This window comes from Urocampus carinirostris, chromosome 1 (genome assembly GCF_059441175.1).
Source record: "Urocampus carinirostris isolate Australia breed hairy pipefish chromosome 1, RoL_Ucar_1.0, whole genome shotgun sequence".
In the NCBI taxonomy this organism is placed as follows: domain Eukaryota; kingdom Metazoa; phylum Chordata; class Actinopteri; order Syngnathiformes; family Syngnathidae; genus Urocampus; species Urocampus carinirostris.
In genome coordinates, this window is record NC_142349.1 from 42873527 (window position 1) to 42886552 (window position 13026).

At 41.3% G+C, this 13026-nt stretch overlaps 1 protein-coding gene across 5 annotated transcripts; it reads right to left on the bottom strand.

The window, feature by feature from the left end:
* Positions 1–1201: 1201 nt before the first annotated feature.
* On the bottom strand, positions 1202–10781 carry LOC148374741 (mpv17-like protein). 5 transcript variants are annotated; one of them, XR_015850899.1, is made up of 6 exons: positions 10077–10781; positions 6837–6907; positions 6583–6612; positions 4698–4746; positions 3215–3497; positions 1202–3138 (listed from the first exon to the last, which is right to left on the bottom strand). XR_015850899.1 is itself a non-coding variant. In XM_088340359.1 (5 exons), the coding sequence occupies exons 1-5, from the start codon at positions 10381–10383 to the stop codon at positions 3349–3351; spliced, it is 606 nt and encodes a 201-aa protein (XP_088196485.1). In that variant the 5' UTR covers positions 10384–10781; the 3' UTR covers positions 1202–3348. The 5 variants fall into 5 exon arrangements, 2 of the variants coding, with proteins under 2 accessions (XP_088196485.1, XP_088196473.1); XR_015850897.1 differs by lacking the exon at positions 4698–4746 and having other exon boundaries at positions 10077–10773; XR_015850896.1 differs by lacking the exon at positions 4698–4746 and having other exon boundaries at positions 1202–2775; positions 2843–3497; positions 10077–10772.
* Between the last annotated feature and the right edge of the window lie 2245 nt (positions 10782–13026).

A 13026-nucleotide genomic window follows, 5' to 3' on the forward strand; every position in this document is an offset into this window, starting at 1 on the left:
TCCAGTGGATATATAGAGATGTCATTGATCAATATCCGAATCGGTCTTGTTTATCATAAGGTTTGTATATATGCAGCCTATGATGGTTGCACTGTGTGTTGTATTTCTAGTAGGCCTTGTAATCAGTGGTTGCATACTCACAACATTTTCAATACAAGTGTTATTTTTGGAGGATTTAATAGGTCATTGTTAATAATATCGTTGGGGTATTCTACACAGTCTGTCTGGCTGTGGTTAAATAGATTCTGTCTTGTGCTTTTAGGGTGTATTATCATTTAATAAGGCAAATTGCAATCATTTAATAGGTGAGCAACTGTCGGAGGTTGACAGGTAAAAAACAGTATACTGTGCAGTATTTTTCATAATTAAATGATTTGTGTTAAAAAGTGACATCTGGATGCATTTGAAACGTATATATTTTTCCAGACCTCTGGTTGGACGATTCCTCTCTGTTAGTGGGGTCAGAGGTCAACAAGGGTCAACTGTGTCCTTTTGAGAGGGATTAAGGCAACCCATCTGATCCTTGTTAATCCACATGCCTGCACCATCACTTTACAAAAAGCTGGTTCGCATTCGAACTGTGATCTCTGTGTCGATCGGATTGTTTTTATACGCATACTATTTCTCCAAAGTCGATTTCACTTCCGAGTTGGCATTATTGACAATCTAGTAGTACCAGACTATAATTTTAGAATTTATAATATCTCTGTTTGTCTGTTTGTGTGTCTGTCCACCCAAAAGGGGGGGAGGAGTTTAGATATGATCACCAGACTCCATCGACAGTCAGGTGGGTTACCCTAAATATGAACGTCAAAAAAGATGACACGGCCAATTTGGTTTTGTTGACTCTGCATTTTCCCCCAGAAAGACATTCCACACTCCTAGACCCAGAACAACATTGAATATCAACACAATCTTTTACAGGCAGTTAGGTAGGTTACCCCCGATGTGTAAACAACCAAAAAAAAGCTGACATAGATTTTTTTTTCTGACTCAGCAGCTTTCCCAGTAAGACATTTTGCTCTCCAAGGCCATAACAAGTTTGGTCAGATCAGAAATCTTTCACAAGCAATCAGGTAGGTCAATATAGCGGTGAAAATGCCTTTTGTCTTTAATTTCTATTATGTTTTCGTAAAGTTCAGGACACTTTAATATACCAGTGAATGAACAAGGTTTCTGAAACAATAAAGCCAAGTTTAAATGATCTTGAGCAATGTTGTGTTTAATTGTATTTGGACAAGGAAAAAAATCCATAAGACGTACCATTCCACTTGAGTTAAGACTGCAAAATCTTCCTCTTAGAATACTTCATTTTGATTTGCTTTTACATGCATTTAATAATAACAATAAAATAGCCAAAATACAAAATATGCATTTATATCCCGTACATACATGGCGAGGTTCTGTTGTTGATGTGAAAAGGCTCTGTTTAAACATGTTAAAACATTCCACTGCCCCAAAAAATCCCAAAACCTTGGCAATTTACTAATTTTAAGCATTATTTAGTATTGTTATTAAAAAAATATATTATTTTACCGTGTTTTTCGAGTAAAATAGTAAAAATGATTCTATCATGTCGTTATTGGTTTTTTAACCCCTTCACGTTAACAAAAAGTCTTGTGTTCACGATGTCACCATTCACTGAAATAAGTCATGCCATATACAGTGTCATTAGAAAGCTTGAACCCTTGGGATTAAATATATGATGTCCACAAAGTCAACACAAACACTGAAATAGTCAACACAACAAGGCACAAAATGGTGTCAGTAAAATTGGCCAGGTCTGAGTTCTAGTTTCAGGAAACTGACTTTGGTGGCCTCAAGTGGACACCTTTCAAGTATATACATTATCATCCTTTGGAACTAAACTATGTTTTGGGTAAATAGTCAAGGCAAAGATTATCCTAAGACAAAACAGGTCAAACACGCCATTCCGATAAATGTTTGTAGGTGATTCGTTACAAAGAAAAATCCACCTGTCTTGGATTTATGCACGATACGATCAATCTACTATGTGATGTCGATTAAAAACAGCATCCCGATGAAGCCGAACTACAACTTCCCTTTTTTCAGAATCTGACTTGGTGTCAAGTCATTGGCTGATAATAGAGCAACTTTGACGTAAGTTCCACTCAACAGCAATTTAACAAATCTGAATATATATTACCATTCAGTGGTCGTCAAAGACTTTGCTTCTTTCCTTGATTTAAAGACTTTTTACAAATCTAAGAGTACCAGCAATTTTTCAAGTTGGACATGCCTCCTCACACGTGGATATAATTTTTAGCTTGACAGTTTGTAGTCAAATAGATTTACCATTTTTTCACAAGTTTATCAAAAACTGAAACACTCAACCTGAACAAAAAGGTCATGTGTGAAATTTCTTGGCATGGAGACACACACTCATTCTGAAGCGTTGGAAGGTATCCCCAAATTCTTAAACATGCAAAATGTAAAGAAATAGTACAAGGTCTTTACATAAGATCTGTATATATATTTCATCGGCATATTGATATAATTACTTTCCGAGATCATGCGTTTTAAGACAGCATGTCTTGTCTTTGTTATCCTGAGCTGTGACATCATTGCAGGAACATCAGCACCCTAGAGAGCTAGTCGCCATACTGTTTTACATGTTAACGAGTCCAAGAGGTTACAGTGTTTTAAGCCAAGCTCAAGTATTTTTTGTGGAGAATGCCTAGGCGTTGTGTCGCAGGTGGATGCAGTGATGGTACAAGAAAGGGCAAACAGCAACAAAAGGTCAAAGTCTCTTACCTAAAAGAAGATGAAGGCAAACATGGAACACATACTGTAATACTGTAATGATGGTAGGTAAACTTACCCCGCTCAGTTTTGGGAGATTGAAGCACGCAAAGTTCAAATTTCTCCAAGGATGCATTAATCGCAGTTCACTACAGTGGCTGTCTGTTTCGGAGCTGACTTCATATGTTGTGTTAATGAGATTCACTATTTTGAAAGTGTTGTGTTTCTTTAATGACGTCAAAGCTCTACCGCAAACAAGCCAGATGGGTCAACGATGAGACTAAATCTCTTGAGTCCCTCAGCGCACGGAGTATTTTGCAACATATTTGCATAGTGACTTGACTTGACTTGACTTGGGGAGGAACACCACACGATCTGTATCAAATAAAAAAAACATTTCTGTCTGGGAATACCTTTAGAGAAAACAGGCGTTTTTATATGCCTATTTTACATGGTCAGGAGCAGTCGCCCCTGGTTCAATATCTCTCGAGTTGAGGGCATTCAGCGGTAACAGGCAGTTAGTTTCCCCTTTGGGTTTGTTCTTGCTTCCTGGCCATGCGAGCTTGGCGCATCTCCTCCAGAGTCCTACGGGGGTCCATAACAAAGGCAAGCGCCACGCCAGCCGTGCCATCGCCGTCCTGGCGGGAAAAGCAGAGGAAGGTGGCCCACAGGAAAGCACAGCAGCCCATGAAAGCTGTGCGCATATGCAAAGGCAGCAGTGCAAAGTTCAGGAACTGTAAATACAAACACACACAAGCCTTAAAATTAACTGCATTCGGCATTGTACTGTGATGTACATTGATTGTACGTACATGGTCATTTCATGATAGTAACTTTGCCCAAAATATTTTGGACCCTATCATTGGCATGCTGTGATGCTATGACTTTGCATACATTAAAATTTGAATTTTACAAGGAAGTTTGCTTTGGCCGTCATTATCTCGAGCAAGATGGACTCATGAAGGGAGCCATATGTGGCCCGCGAGCCATACGTTCGTGACCCCTGGTCGAATGGTCGATTACACGTGCACATTACTGCGTACGCGCAGTATCCCCATCCGGTTAATTTTTGGACTTGTAGTACTGATATGAATGACACATGCTAGCTCCACCCAACTCTCTAAACAAGCCTAGTTTATTTATCTGTGATATTTTTTTGATATTTTCTTTCCCCAGTCTGAAATTGCTAGTTATATTCATACATTTATAGTGTAAGTCACGCTTCTGATAAGCCACGTAAGTACTGCAATGGACCACACTTTTGTGGCAATGAGGAAGCAAACACAGTATTTTACTGATTGTTGTGACTGACATGTATAAAATCACCTTTTACTTAATGCAGAAATGAATTATCTTTTTGTTATGTCGTTGCTCCTGCTGTGTCCTTGTGATCAGAGTTCTTGCAAATGTCATTAAGTATATGAGGATGTTCCTTTGTCACTAGCCATGTAGACGATGTTGATTGCAAATGTTGATCCAAGTTGGACTTTTTTCAGAATGTAAACGTACCCTGTGTTGACATGTGTAGTTACCCAAAAGTTGAAAAATGGTTGCCTCCTTAGATGGATAAAAAGAGGTGTTTCTTGCATCCTAATTCACATACTGAAAACGTTTAGTCCTATTCTGGAACATATTAAGGTTAAGAAGTTTTTAGAAACTGGCTTCTTTTTTAAAAATTAGGTTGCCGTTGCCTATTTTATTTTTTTAAATCATTATTACATCAAATCATCATTAAATCCAAATACCCAGCAGAAGTAACGATGCAAAAATAAACAAGTCATGTTTATTTGTATTGCCCTAAATCACAGCAAGTCTCAAAGGGCTGTACAGACTACAGAATACTATTACACAATCCCCTGATCTAAAACCAACATGAGGGCAAAGCAAAGCAAAACTCAAAAAACTCAGCATGAGGGATGAGGGAATGGAGAAACCTTGATAAGGGGCCGCACATGAGGTAATCCCCTTCCCAGGATGACCAGGCTGCAATGGATAATGCAAGGGCATCAAAAGACAATACACAGACATCATCAATATGAAATTTAGGTAATCAAAGAGTGTCCGGTTGTCAGCTTCCTGAGGTCAACATCTTTCATAAGCTATTAAATATATGTGTGTTTTATGTCTAGATTTAAACACACTGAGGTTGCAGATCAAATGTCCGAGGGCAGAGCATTTTACAGCACCGGAATTTGCCTCAATTATACAAAATCATAGCTACAAACTACTATTGCAAAAAACAAAACATTTTTAACAACTGCCTGTTATTATTACAAGTACAAACTGCAATTACTGATTTACTGTCACGGATGCCACGGCGCCCAATTGGTCCCTGCCGTGTAGAGCCAGGTTCTGTCACGGTTGCCACGGCGCCCAAATGGCCCCGCCCATGGACACCAGCTGAAAGGCATTGACAGATTGCTCCCTGACTACTTAAACGCTGTCTTGTGAATTACCTGGGGTTGAAGCTTCTGCGAAACTCCTGCTAAACTCTGTTGTGATACGTCAAGCCCCGTGAATCCCCATTTTTGCCTGTGTTTTTGCTCTTGTTTTACCAAGCCCTGTGAATCCCCGTTTTTGCATGTGTTTTGCCAAGCCCTGTGAATCCCCGTTTTGCCTGTGTTTTTTGCTCTTGTTTTGCCAAGCCCTGTGAATCTCTGTTTTTGCCTGTGTTTTCCTCCTGTTTTGTTCTCTCCCCGATCTGTTTGATTTTTACTACTTCCTCGTCCCGATCAATCTACTTCCGCGACCAACGATCCCCGGATCGAGTGTGCGCTCATCCCTCTTCTCCCCAATAAACTGTGAGTAACGTTACGAGATTGGGTTCTGCTTCCTGTTTCCTGTTCTGGTTCATGACATCTACATATAAAGAAATTGTTAATGAACATTTCTAGTATTGAGCAATACTTTATTTACCAATTCATTCTATTTTGTCTTTTTCCTTATTAAAATACATATATTTAACAAACACGTATCCCTAGTTATTACAAGTATTGGTACACATGTAATGTTATCAAATCTAAATTTCATATGATAAAAACAATGCGGTCTAAATGAGCAAAGTAAGATCTGCATTATGAAATTACTACTCTGATATTTAAAGCTGCTGTCCAGAATTTGAAAATTTTCCATTTGCTGACGCCAAATTCTGGATTAATCATCTTTGAAGCCTCTTTCAAGCTGCCTGTGTGGCGAGTGCAAGTGAGTTTTTTTCTGTGATGCGCTAGTATAAACTTTTTTTCTCTTTTTGGGGAGTTTGTGTTGGTGTTTAAACTATATTTGACACATTTTCTTACTTTCACCATTTTCAATCCACTATAACAGATAATCACAAGCATGGTTGTGAAATTATTCTCTACCCACGAATTCACCCCTACCCTTAGCAGAAAGGTGCAGTGGAAAAGAGGACAAAAAAAGGCTCTTTAAACTCAGTTAACACATACTTGATAGAGAAAATATTCTACTTTTAAAGTTTGGAGGAAAACTCAAAAACCACACCCCACTTTTAACAACCTAGAGTACTAACTCGTTATCAATATTTTTAAAGGCATTTTTATGGAGTATGACAATGCATATAGCTTGTTTTCATAAATCAACGAAGTCATTTACAGAGAAAGCCTTTACAAATGTGCTTGATTTAACTTCTGCTCACATGTCAAGCCGCCATATTTTTACTGTATGTGACCACTGCTAAGGTCATCTATAAATAATTATGCACAGTCTTCCTGGTCGCATTCTTGTCAACACAAGTAGGCAAGAGAAAGTGACATGTATTATGGAAACAGGATGGGAGCACGAGTAATAGGTTATGATATTTACCTGCATGAAAGGCCAGTACATAAGTCCAGTCTGCAGAAGGAAAAAAGACACATCATTCTTCATCATCAAGTATTTGTGACAGATAAAACAATCATCGAGGATGTAAATAATAATCCTGATTAAACTTCATCCACAAAAAAATGTTGTCAAGACGCCTTGCCTCACTTCTGGAGATACAACCCACAGGCATGTGTAATCGGGGTTAATCCCACTAGCGAGAAGTGAATAAGGTGACCGCCCCCGCCGTGTCTCACCTTCCATGTGTTGAAGAACTTCTCGCGCCAGTCTTCAAAGATGTCTTCTTTGCCCTCCAAGAAACTCACCCCTATAGGACAACAGACAAGTCAAGTCCGATTGATTTGTATAGCCCTTAAACACAGTCTTACAGGGAAAATATTTTAAAAAACAGAATGAGGAGAATTAACATGAAAACTGTTAGACTAGGAGCATTTTCATATGGAGATGATTATTATCTGCACCGCTTATCCTCAGTAGGGTCACGGGGGGGCTGGAGCCCATCCCAGCAATCTTTAGGCAGAGGACACCCTGAACTGGTTGCCAGCCAGTCTCGGGGCACAAAGAGAGAGACAACCCACTCGCTCATTCACACCTAGGGACGATTTGGACCAGCCAAGTAACCTGGCATGCATGTTTTTCGAATGTGGGAGGAAACCAGAGAGCCCAGAGTAAACCTACGCAAGCATGGGGAGAACATGCAAATCCCACACAGGAAGGCTGGTAGCTGGATTTGATCCCATGACCTAAGAGCTGCACCGCCGACGCGCTAATCACTCATCTGCCGTGCTGCCCCACATGGAGGTTTTAGGGCTAAAACTCAGATAATTTGAAGGATGACTATCACTTGTGTTTTAGAAAATCGTCAGAACCAGAAAACCGAACCAGAAAACAAAAAAATATTTTGGGATAGTGTGTGGTTATACCCTATGTTCACACAGCAAAGTCATACCACCTTGGGCGACTAAGATTCACATGGACAGAACAACAAGCGTACTATGGTTCGGAGACCATGAACTATGCAAGCTCCCTAATTAAAGCTAATTGAAAAAATCATAAAACAATGGAAAGCCAAGCTATTTTAGAACACTAACATGACAAAAAGCATGAAGGCAAGACAACGAAAGATATGTCGGAGCACCAGCTCTAAACGGACAAAAACATTAAGAAAACAAAACGCTGGATACGTTGAAACACTGGGCAGCACGGCGGCGCAGTGGTTAGCGTGTGTGAGAGCAAGCCTCCTGTGTGGAGTTTGCATGTGCTCCCCATGCTTGCGTGGGTTTCCTCTTACATTCCAAAAACATGCATGTCAGGTTAATTGGCCGGTTCAAATTGTCCCGAGGTGTGAATGAGCGCGCGAATTGTCTGTCTCTGTGTGCCCCGCGACTGGCTGGCAACCAGTTCAGGGTGTCCCCTGCCCACTGCCCGAAGACAGCTGAGATGGACTCCAGCACCCTCGTGACCCTACTGAGGATAAGCGGTGCAGATAATGGATGGATGGATGGATGGATGGATGGATGGATGGATGGATGGATGGATGGATGGATGGATGGATGGATGGATGGATGGATGGATGGATGGATGGATGGATGGATGGATGCATGGATGGATGGATGGAAGTTGAAACACTGACTTAAACTGAGACAGACATAGAGGAAGGACAATGCATGATATGCTGGAACACTAACTGGCTCTAACTGAATAACATCTGAAAAGAAGATGACGCAGATCGTATACTCAAATGTTGATTTGCTGAATTTACCAGACGAAAGTCAAACAAGGTTTAGCGAACAATAATCGGCTGACAAAGCTGTTGATGCTTCATACTCCCAAAAGACGTTTTGTGACATAGCTGACAAAGCTTCATAGGAGCGATACTGAATTCGGACATTTTTTACTCGTGGACGCCATCTCCTGGCTTGTGTCATCATTGCAGCCTCTGTCAGCTTGTTCATGCTGCGCAGGCAAATACAGTACAGTCACCCACAGAACCAAGTTAAAAATTACAAATACATCTCTCTGAGTTAATAACTTTATGCTAACATTTATATGCTAACAACTCAACGCTACCAGTTCTCTACTATCATCTTCCAGATCCATCACAACTCTCACAATTGCCTCGGGAATTGTCTAGTCTTACTTTTACAATGCTGTTCTGGGACACGCAACACATTAAATCATACCTGTCAACCTCCACATCTACATGCCCCTGCCCGAAGGCAGCTGAGATGGGCTCCAGCACCCCCGTGACTCTACTGAGGATAAGCGGTGCAGATAATGGATGGATGCATGGATGAAAGTTGAAACACGTACAAACTGTCGTATTTTCCCGTACAAAATACAAAATAATCGTACACCATATCTTTTTTTTTCCTGAATGATGCATGATGGGAAATCCCCAGGCGGCAGACGCATGCGATTGACATATTTGCGTTTTTCCGTACTGATTTCCTTGTACGTTGTACTTGTCTTAAAATGCATAAAAAAACCTACTTTGTACGGCAAAACCGTACAGGTTGACAGGTATGTTACATAAAAGCAAAAAAAGAGGGATTCAATTGAGACAGAGGGGGTTGTAGAGTGTCTTTATGCTTGTAATTGCAGTTTTTTGTTTGTGTAGCATGAAAAGGTAAAAGTAAGAAAAGCTTGCTTCAAATACAGTCCAAACGCCAACCCAAACTCCCCCAAAAAGAAAAGTGTATTCGGGCGCGTCTAAGAAATGTATCATGACTTTGAGCCTGGATATGGCAGCTAAGAGTTACACAATTTCAGATTTTGGACAGCACCTTTAAAGGGAAATATAATACAAAAGACTTTCAAAATAAATAGGCAAAAATATTTCCAAAATAGTGCTTGGAAACGGGCCCAAGTTATAATAATAATAGCGCAATATATATTTTTTTAATATATTATATATTTTCAGCTCAGTGGCCTTGGGGTAGGGCGCCTGCCTTGAGCCTGGGAGGTCGCTGGTTCAAGCCTTGGCAGGGTCATACCTATGACTTACAACAAAGGTACTCATTGCCTCCCTGCTTGGCGCTCGGCATTAGGGGTTGGAATTGGGGGTTTTGGTCACCTAATGACTCCCAACACATCAGTTGGGTTGGGCGAGGGGGCTGGGAGTCCCCTCCTCTGTATCGATTTCCCAGAAAGAGTCAGAAAAGACTCTAGTCACCTCCCACTAGGGGGATATGGCTCTGGTATATATAATATATATTTTCACAGTTTAGCGTGCTTGTTTAGGGTGGTAGTGGCCCTGGGAAGAAACTGTCTCTATAAGCCCATAAGTCCTTATTTTAAGGGACCTGCAGCGCCTACCAGAGGGCAACAGGTCACAGAGGTTGTGTTCGGCGTGAGAGGGGTCCCTTAAAGTTGACAGCTCTGCTGCAGTTACGCAAAGCGGCAATATCTTCCGAGCATCTCTATGAATAACCATCAGGAGATGAGCATCGGTATAAAAAAAGGATTTCACTCACCCGTGTAGAAGACGCTGGTTGCCAGCGGGGAGGCGAAGCTTTGGTCCAGGAGCAGCTTCTTGAAGAGCATCCCGCCCGACTTTCCCGGGAAACGTCGCTCCAGCGCCCTCATCCAAAAGTAGTTGAAGTTGCCATGAAAGGAGACCGCTACCACGGCCACGTTACGCGTGTGCGTCCAATCCAAATGCTCCTTGTGCGCCAGCAACTGGTGCACAAGATCACCTCCGGCGAAAAGGCCGCCGTACAGCGTCACGTTGGCCAGCCAAGGAAAGCGCTTGGCGGCCTCCCGCAGCACAAACCGCCGCATGCCAAAAAAGGAAGTTCCTCTCCGATTTGATTGGTATGCACACGGCGAGAGCAGGTTCCGACCGAAAGGCGATTACGTCACACATAGAAGTTTCGCGTTTATTCTGGAAACCATGCTTCAAAAGGAGAGTTGTCCATTACAGGATATTAACAGTCGTGCTATTATGACTCTTTTAAGTGAAAAGATTTTCTCGACGTCTGAGCATAACGAACCTCCTCCCTAGTCAGGTGGCCAATCCTGCGTTAATCTCTTGGGATGCGTGCGCCTTCTATTCGAGTTGAACAGCTGTGTCCTCTTTGCCCGGGACAGGGGGCAAACACGTACTGGGACTGAAAGCTTCCAATTCGACGTCACCAAACGTCGTAAAAAAGATGACACCACATTCTGACGAGACCTCTCCTTTGATTAAATTTGAATTTGGAGGGATTATCTCTACTCTTAATCCAATTCACGGTTCATGAATCCCTTAACCGCCTCGGTCGTAGAGTCACCACTTCCTGTCGCAAATGCAGCCTGGTAGCGCCCAACCCTCTCAAGACCGAGTTTTTGGCATGTGGTTTGTACCTTCATATGGAACAGTACTGGTTTCCATGGTTAGCAGTATCAGAAGAACCCTCCTGATCTGGCTCAGGTGTACAATCTTTTCAGAAAGCGGCGGAGTTGGTAAACTAGGAATATGTTCTTTGAACAGTCTCTGATGAATTCAGACCCTTGAAGGGTTTGGAGTTCTTGGCGATCAGCGTCTCGACCTCGTAGCTCCCCTTTGTATTCGTTTTTTTTTTTTTTTTTTACTCACAGGGTCTTGTGAAAAGGCGCTGCCGTGCCGTTACAACTGCTTCCAGTTACTTCACATTTTCACAGCGTTCGTTTACAGTTAGCTTTTTGTAGTCCACATGTTTTGTCTAGCAGTGCCTCATGATGTTATGTTCTTTGAAAACAGCCACAGTCTCTTGGCAAATTAGGCAGACACAGTTGTTTAGGATTTCAGTGAAAAATACTCCAATTCTTACTTGTCCTGGAAGCGGCGGCCCCTTACAGTTAAGTTTCTTTTTTTCTTCTTTTTTTTACAGTTGCCATGTCGAAAATAGGGTGGGCTTAAATTTTCAATTTTCAAAGAAAGCCAAGCGCAAGGTGGCCAAAAGGTTACTATCGTGATTTAGAATTGAAATGTATTTTATACTCTGGTCAACATTATTGGCTGGTCACATATCATTAGTTTTATGACAGAGGCCACGGTCCAGTAAAAATTTAATCAGGGGCTGTAAATGGCCCCCGAGTCTGACTTTGAACACTGCTCATTCATAAGTTTCCCCCATAGCTCTGATGTTTTTTGATCCTTTCAAATTGTATACGCCGTATAACAATTTCTGTACTGGAAAAAGAGTCTGCTACATATAATAATAATAATAATAATAATTTCCTTGTATTGTCATTCTGTGTAACAATGTACACAGAACGAAATGTCGATTGCATCTGACCCGATGCAGCCGCAGCCAAGAGAGGGCGCCGCCGACCACTTTTTAAGTCTTAGGAATGACTCGGCCGGGGCGCGAACCCGAACCTCCCAGTCTCAAAGCGGGCGCCTTACCATCTAGGCTACAATAAGCAACACTAAATTTACTGCAACTGGGGAAAGAACTAAGAAAGATTCTGAAATGATTATTTGTGTTGTTTTCCTGGTAAATAAAATGAACTTGTTTAAAAATATTATCTTTGTTTTTATGTACATAGTCTGTCTTACTGTGAGTGAATAGGTGCCGTGTTGTTTTTGTAAGGTTTATTATTTATTGCTTAACAAGGGAATTGCAATCATTTATAATGGGATAAACTGGTTAAAGTTGACATGTACGCAATCTGCACATATTAGACAGGAAACTATTTTAATATTTAATATACACCTTCATTTAATCGTCATACACTTCCAAAAATACAGTTATGTCTTTCCTGTAATACAAGTAGAAACATGAAATGTAATGAAATGATCTGCATTCATATAGCGCTTTTCAAGTCAATGAAGACTTCCCAAAGCGCTTTACAATGTGCTTCACATTTACCCATTCACACACACACACACTCACACCAATAGCGGCCGTGCAGCCATGCAAGGCGCCAACCTGCTTATTGGGGGCATTAGTGGTTCAGCGTGTTACCCAAGGACACTTCGACATGTAACATGGAGAAGCCGGGATTCGAACTGCGATCGGAAGATGAGTGCTCTACCTCCTGTGCTATTGCCGCCCCTAACAGACAAGAAGAACTTTGCCATGTTACTGATACACATGAGTACACAAGTTCAATTGCACTGTTTCTATGCTGCACTTTCAACCTAGGTCAGTCTATAAGCACTACCTTGTAACTATAACCAGTCTATCCTTATTTTTCAATGTTTTGTTATTTCATTGTCACGATGCAGCAACAGAGGCATCATTATAAGGGACTATTCTTGCCCCGTCCTCCACCTCTTCTGACAGGCGCTACAGATGCCTTAACACAAGGACTAACAGGTCGGAGGCAGTTCCTTACCCGGGGCGATCACCACCCGAAACATAACTGTCAAAATATATATCTTGCAACTTAATTGGAGATTTTTTGTTGCTCCTAATGTTATTGCACTACTTTTAACTGGACTATTGTTACAATGCA

What these genes read in the sequence shown, in the direction of transcription:
- LOC148374741 (XM_088340347.1), bottom strand. Translation starts at nt 10,383, where the DNA reads ATGCGGCGGTTTGTGCTGCGGGAGGCCGCCAAGCGCTTTCCTTGGCTG. An exon ending in AGTTCTTCAACACATGGAAG is followed by an intron (nt 6,613 to 6,836) that starts GTGAGACACGGC and finishes TTCCTTCTGCAG; the next exon opens with ACTGGACTTATGTACTGGCC. An exon ending in TGTACTGGCCTTTCATGCAG is followed by an intron (nt 3,498 to 6,582) that starts GTAAATATCATA and finishes TTGTATTTACAG; the next exon opens with TTCCTGAACTTTGCACTGCT.